The sequence below is a fragment of the Haemorhous mexicanus genome, chromosome 13, assembly GCF_027477595.1.
Source record: "Haemorhous mexicanus isolate bHaeMex1 chromosome 13, bHaeMex1.pri, whole genome shotgun sequence".
Taxonomy (NCBI): Eukaryota; Metazoa; Chordata; class Aves; order Passeriformes; family Fringillidae; genus Haemorhous; species Haemorhous mexicanus.
The window spans coordinates 19,312,725-19,319,033 of record NC_082353.1 but is presented as its reverse complement, the minus strand read 5'-3'; the positions used below and the strand labels follow the sequence as shown (position 1 = coordinate 19,319,033).

The window sequence follows — 6,309 nt, the reverse complement described above, 5'->3', positions numbered from 1 at the left end:
CCAAGCCGTGGCACCGGTCCTGCGGCTGGCGCTGGGAAAGGAATGGGTGACTTTCTCAAGCGAGCTGCCCTAACCGTGTCTAAATTCAATTGGTGTTGAGGAAAGGGAGAGGAAGGAAAAACGACGGGGCTGCCCAGCGGCAGGATGCCGCCCGTCAGACCCCCGGACCCGGCCGGGATGCTCCCGGTGGCTCCGCGGGTCCCGAACCGAACCGGGTCCCGGAGCTGCCCCGCGGGGCGCTCAGGGCCCGGCCCGGGGCAGGAGAGGGCGCCCCCTACCGGCCACCCGCTCCCACGTGCGTTCCCCCCTCGCGGGGCCGCCGGCGCGCAGCCAATGGGGGAGCGGGGGGCGTGTCCCGGTGGCCGCCGCCGCCAATGGGCGTGCGGAGTCGCGGCGGGGGCGTGGCCGGGCGCGCGCCGCGGCGATCCCCGGTGCCGAGGGCGGGCAGGGCGCACTCGGGCCCCGGTCCCTTCTCCGCGCTGTGCGCTCGGCCCCGCCGCCGCACTACCATGTTTGACGGCTGCCTCCTGCCCCTCGTCGTGCCCTGCCTGCTGCTCTGCGGACTGGACGCCGGCACAGGTAGCGCTCCCTGCCGCCCCAGCTCCCCTTCCCCGGCGGCAGTGACAGGGTCCGGTCCCGGGCGGCAGCGTGCGGGCGCGGAGCGCAGGGCACGCACCGCATCCCCTGCGTGGCCGCGGTCCCAGCCCGCGGGATGAATTGCTCCAGGCTTTTGTATTTTCTTTTCCTGTCCTCCCGCTGCTGCTGTAGCGTTCCATGTGGAAAGCTGCTGACTGTCCTTGGCTGCTGCTGCGGCTCGCTCTGCTTTTCCCCTTCTCCCTGCAGATTTTTATTGGGGTTGGTGAAATGCGATGCTTGTGTCTGAGCTATATATATATATATATATATGTATATATATATATATATATATATATATATTTAATGATACAAGTAGCTTTAGCGTTTGCTCTGTTCCTCTCTTCCTTGCACGCTCCTGTCTCTAATATATGTGTATATAGAGAGAAATAAATCGCCGTGCTCCGCTGGCTCCATTGTCTGCGCAGCCCGTTCACGGTTTCCAGCGCGGGGCTGTCTGCGCTGAAACCCGAGCGCGGGGCTGTCCCGGGGAACGGGGGGTGCCGCAGCCCCCGGCCGCCCCGTCGGGCCGCGGCTCCGGGGTGCGAGCGCTTGAGCCTCTCTCCTTCTCGCCTGCAGCTGGCGGAGCGGAGCTGGAAGTGGTGATCCCGGAGCGAGTGCCGCTGGAGAAGATCCACCTGCTGCCGCCCGGAGGGGATCGCGGCGGCCCCCGGCGCCGGCGGGCAGCGGCGGAGCAGGAGGAGGAGGAGGCTGTGCTGCTCCGCCTGCCCGCCGCCGGCGCCGAGCTGTACCTGCACCTCCGCCGCGACCTGCGCTTCCTGGCCCGGGGCTTCGCGGTGGAGCGGCGGCGCGGGGAGGCGCGGCGGCCCCCGCGGGAGCGGCTCTGCTTCTACTCGGGACACGCACTGAACCGCAGCGACTCCTTCGCCTCCCTCAGCACCTGCGCCGGGCTGGTACTGCCATCCCACCCCGCTCCCCCCCTCAGGGCCGGTACTGCCATCCCAACCCGCACCTCCCTCAGTGCCAGTGCTGCCATCCCACCCCGCTCCCCCCCTCAGGGCCAGTGCTGCCATCCCACCCCGCACCCCCCTCAGTGCCAGTGCTGCCATCCCACCCTGCTCCCCCCCTCAGTGCCGGTACTGCCATCCCAACCCGCACCTCCCTCAGTGCCAGTGCTGCCATCCCAACCCGCTCCCCCCCTCAGGGCCGGTACTGCCATCCCACCCCGCACCCCCCTCAGTGCCAGTGCTGCCATCCCACCCCGCTCCCCCCTCAGTGCCAGTGCTGCCATCCCCATGAGGCGGGATGCTTGCGTTTCACCTGCCCTCAGGGAGCTGACCCTCCTGTCCCTTTGCCTCACTGTCCCCTCAGCTCCCGGGCCCTGCCGAGCACTGCTGCTGTCCCATGGTGGGTGTTCTGCCCACCCTGGCTCTCCCTGTGGAGCTGCCTCAGCCATCCCTGAGGGGCTCAGGCCCTATAGTTCCATTGTGGGTGGGCAGCAGAACCCAAGGGTCCTGTAGAGGAGCGTCCTGATGGAGGGAACATCTTGTGTCACTGTCCCCAGCCATGGGACAGGTGGCTGTGTCCTGCTGGGGTGATTTGGTGCCATCCTGGCTTGATCCTGTGGCAGCTGTGCAGCTGGCTCTTCCCAGGCTCCTGCCCTCGGTGTTGGGGTGTTCACTGGGAGCTGTGGTCAGGGAGCAGCCAGTGCCCCAGCATGGTCACAGGAACATCCCACTCAGGGAGGCTTTTCCCACCACAAGTGTCAGGATTTCTTTGCCTGAGGCTGTAGTTTCAGGTGGCTCTGCAGGACCTGGCTCTCCTCTGAGCATCCCGGTAGGAGAAAGTTTCTCGGTTGTGGAGACTGAGATGCTTAAGACATTGAATAGTTTGCAGTTATTCTTGAAAACTTTTAAAGTACTTCTGGAAGTCAGTGGGGCATTAGGTAGTGATTCCCAGCAGATGGTCCTGGGAGGTGTGTCTGTCAGAACAGACCTGATGGTGGAGATTTATCCTTAAACCGTGGTGAGGAGCAGTTCATGCTCTGCCCTCGGGGCTCCGGCCTTCGTTTCAGAGCCATTTGAGGGCGCTGTGCCTCAGGATTAAAAAAGCCCAGCAAACGGAGATGCTGAGGTCTGAGTGGCACTGGAAGTTGAGCTGAGTTCCACCGAGGGCAGCTTAAAACTAATATCTCAAGTTCAAGCCTTAAATCACTAACAGCCCTATGATCTTGCCACCGGGCGTGTTTTGTTAATCTTGCTGGGCTTCCAAAGCTGGAAAGTACAAACAAACAGAGGAGGAACCTTTAAAAAAAGAGGAATGTACTTGTAGGCACAGTATTAACTGCCTGAGATCAGGGAATGGAGGAGGGGGTGAAAAAGCTTGGCAAAATTCCCAATAGAAAAGCTGAAAAAGAGACAAGACAAGTTAGTCTTAGCTCACTGCTCAGCAAAAGTGAACAGCAATATTGCAGTACCTGTTTGGATCATGGCAATTCTAAGCAATGGCTAAATTGACATAACTGGGCTGGATCAACCTGGGATCAGTGTCAAAGCTGCTGGTTTGTGCCAAAGCCCCATGTGTTAGTGTCAGTGTTGGTAAAGCTTTGCTTGCCTTTGCCTGTGCACCTGGTCCTAGAAGTGCTGAGAGTGCTGTGGGGAGATGTGTTGAGAGAGAGGTGTTTCTGCATGTTGGGATATTCCTTTCCTGTTAGAGGAATCCATTCATCCTCTTCATTCACATAATCACCAGGAATGGGAAAGGGCTAAAAGCAGGTGCATGGTACATTTGAGTGAGTTAAAGTTTTAACTTTAACTCACTCAAATGTAAGCTCAAAACTAGAGAACAGAAAACTCCAGTGTCTTGAGGATTAGCCTGAACTTCAGATGGATGAAACTAAACTTAAGATGAACCTCATTCATTATTGAAATGGTTTCATTGAAATAATCCATACCACCATGTAGATGAACCTTCTTATTTTAGCTGAGTGGACCATTTTGGTTTCTTAAATCTGTCTTTAAACATGAAACATCTCACATTTTAGGCTGTTTTCAGTGTTTACACAGCCTTTTGCAATGGCCACACTAAACCAGTATACCTGTAGTGAAAGCTGTCTAATGTAGTGGTAAGATGTTTTCTGGGATCAGAGGAATCAGAGCTTGCCCCAGATTGTCTAGGAAGTCTTTAATCTGCTATGAGTAGACCTGAGAGCAGGTGACTCTAGAGGCAGAAGTTTTTGCCTTCTAGTCTGTCAATTTAAAATACTAAGACCATAACTTAAAAAAAAAAATATTTTTATTTTCCCATTGCTTCCTTGAGCCCTGTTTACTGCAGGAAGAATAAGGCTTTGCCCTCAGCAGCAGCTTCACAGGTGGGACATGGGCCAGACCTGCTGGGCTAGAGGAAAGACCTGGGTAGTGGAAACCTTGCAGCCTGTTTGTCCTGGCATTTGTCTTGTGAGCAGTTCTAGTGCTGCAGTGGGGGGTTTCCTGAAAATTCCAGCAGGAAAATGTTCATTAGACTCTAACTGCTTATCAGGACATCTCCTTCAGAAAAGCTGCTTGCTAAGAAGTAGAGTGGGCAGTAATGCTGTGTCCTGATCTCCAGCTGGCTCAGGCCTCGCTGCAATCATATTCTCAGCCATGCCATAAATCATACCAAAAGTGATATAAAATGATCAGGGCAAGTGGAGTTCTAGTAAAAACAAAATCCCTGACACAGTGGCATGAAAACTGAGCTGCAGCCAGGCTGAGCAATTGCTTCCTGGTGATGGTATCAGATTCCCAGCGTGGCATCTGAAGGTTGGGGTCTGGTTTTTAAGCTCTGCTGGCAGATGCTGCTGTTAACCAGTGTGTGGCCGCTGCAGTTCCTGCTTTGGGAAGGGTGGCCGTGCTCTTGGAGCTCTGTGAGGTCAGAGTGAGGTAAAAACTGCTGTACCCAAGGTCTCACCATTGAGCTACAGCTAAAGTGCCTCATGTGAGGATGCTCCAGCCCTCCTGTTCCTCGTCACAAGCTGGGAATTCAGCCTAGCAGAGACACAGGGTTCCTGGAAAGTACTGCTACCTTCCCCTTGGCAGCACCGGCCTCTGGGGAGTGCAGCTGTGCCAGCACTGGGATTCTGGTCACAGCTCAGGGCTGCACTGCCCTTCCCTGCTGCTGGGCACTCACAGGCAGCTCTGCAGCCCCCAAGACTATCACTAGAAGACAGCAGCCAGTACAGGAACTTTGTTTTTTGAAAAGTTTCAGCTTTGTAAGGCCACAGTTGAGTCACTGTCACATGCTGAAGTGCTGGACTGCAGCATCAGCTCTTTAGAGCAGGTGTAGGCTTTTCATACTTGTACCTACATTTTGGAAAAAGTTACAGTTTTGAGAGGGTCATGAGTCCATGTCAAAATAAGCATTATAATTAGAAATTAAAATAATCTCTTGAAAACTGTCCAGGAGCCAAAAGGTGACAATCACTGGGATGCATTTAGAGGCAGAGGGTTGATTCTAAATAACTTCTCTTCCATTTTAAAATCCAGAGTCTTTGATCTTGGGTTCAGGATTGCTCTTTGTCTTGTCTCTATATAAGGTGGCATGTCCTTCTCAGTTGAATTAATAGTTTGTGCCTCCCTCCTGTTCAGGCTAGTTCATGTAGTTCTGGAGAAGAGGAACAGGGATGCAGAAGAGGCCACAGTCTGTCAGGGTTAGGCCAGTCTGGGTGTCAGGGGCGAGTGAGTGATGAAGATGAGCACTTCCCTGGTGGCTCATCCTGTGCCACAGGTCCCTTAGGTTGGTGAGTGGCCAATTTCACTGCAGAGGGAGGTGGTGCCTGGTTCAGAGCAGATGCTGCAGCTCAGGGAGCTCCATCCCTGGCCAGGGAAGTGTTTTCTGCGTGCACCAGGGCGGTGCTGCCCTTCAGGTGACTCAGGAGCCTCTGCTGTAGTGGGAAGCAGGGCACAGCAGGCGTGTGGGGATTAAAGATGATACAATTTCCCCTGAGGAAACCTTCAGCTCCACTGAACTCTCCTGTCTGGGAGGGGAGCTGTCTGGCATTTATCCGTAGCTGGGCCACGAGCTGAAAAGTTAAACCTCTTAAAATGACTGTGCTGGGTTTCCTTGTGCTGGGATTTTCTTGCCTCTTCCACAGTGGACAAGAGGGAGAAGATGGGGTTTCCTTGTTTAGCAGAGTTGGGGGCCAGGGCAGATATTCCTGGGGATATATCCAGGAATATATCAGAACTGAGTGTAAACCTGAAATGTCTCTGGAACATGACTTAATTTAAAGCTCTTCTTTTCAATTTGCTTGAATTGCACTCTTAAATAATAACCAAGCAAAGCTGAAACATGGTTAATAAGGGTGGGACTAAAACCCACATGAAATTTATTAAACTGTATTTGTGGGTTGTTTTGTTCTTCACTTTAAACATTAACTTCCTTTTAACTTTGAGGAAATGGTTAAACAACGATTTACAGCGTAACAGTTGAGAAATTGAGAAGGGGATGGAATTTGTCAGATGTTTAAATCTGTTCTCTTTTCAGCATGTTCTATGTATGTAACTAATGAACATTTAGGAGCAAGAGAAAAATCTGTTAAAGATTCAGCATTTCACAGATCTCCTTCAAAGATGTTGTGAAAATAAAAAGGACTGGAAAAACAGTGTAACTGTTGGAGAGTATTAACATGTGGGAAGGTCGAGAACCATGTGCAGAGAGCACTGAGAATTTGGGTCC

The 6,309-nt window shown here is 53.7% G+C and overlaps 1 protein-coding gene across 1 annotated transcript in view; it reads left to right on the top strand.

Moving 5' to 3' along the window:
- The first annotated feature begins 448 nt into the window (after nucleotides 1-448).
- Nucleotides 449-6,309, top strand: part of ADAMTS17 (ADAM metallopeptidase with thrombospondin type 1 motif 17) — a 155,785-nt gene continuing 149,924 nt past the window's right edge. Inside the window, exons 1-2 of the mRNA XM_059858637.1 lie at nucleotides 449-579; nucleotides 1,213-1,547. Coding sequence (XP_059714620.1) covers nucleotides 510-579; nucleotides 1,213-1,547 — 405 coding nt within the window. The 5' untranslated portion in view covers nucleotides 449-509. The remainder of the gene's footprint in view (nucleotides 580-1,212; nucleotides 1,548-6,309) is intronic.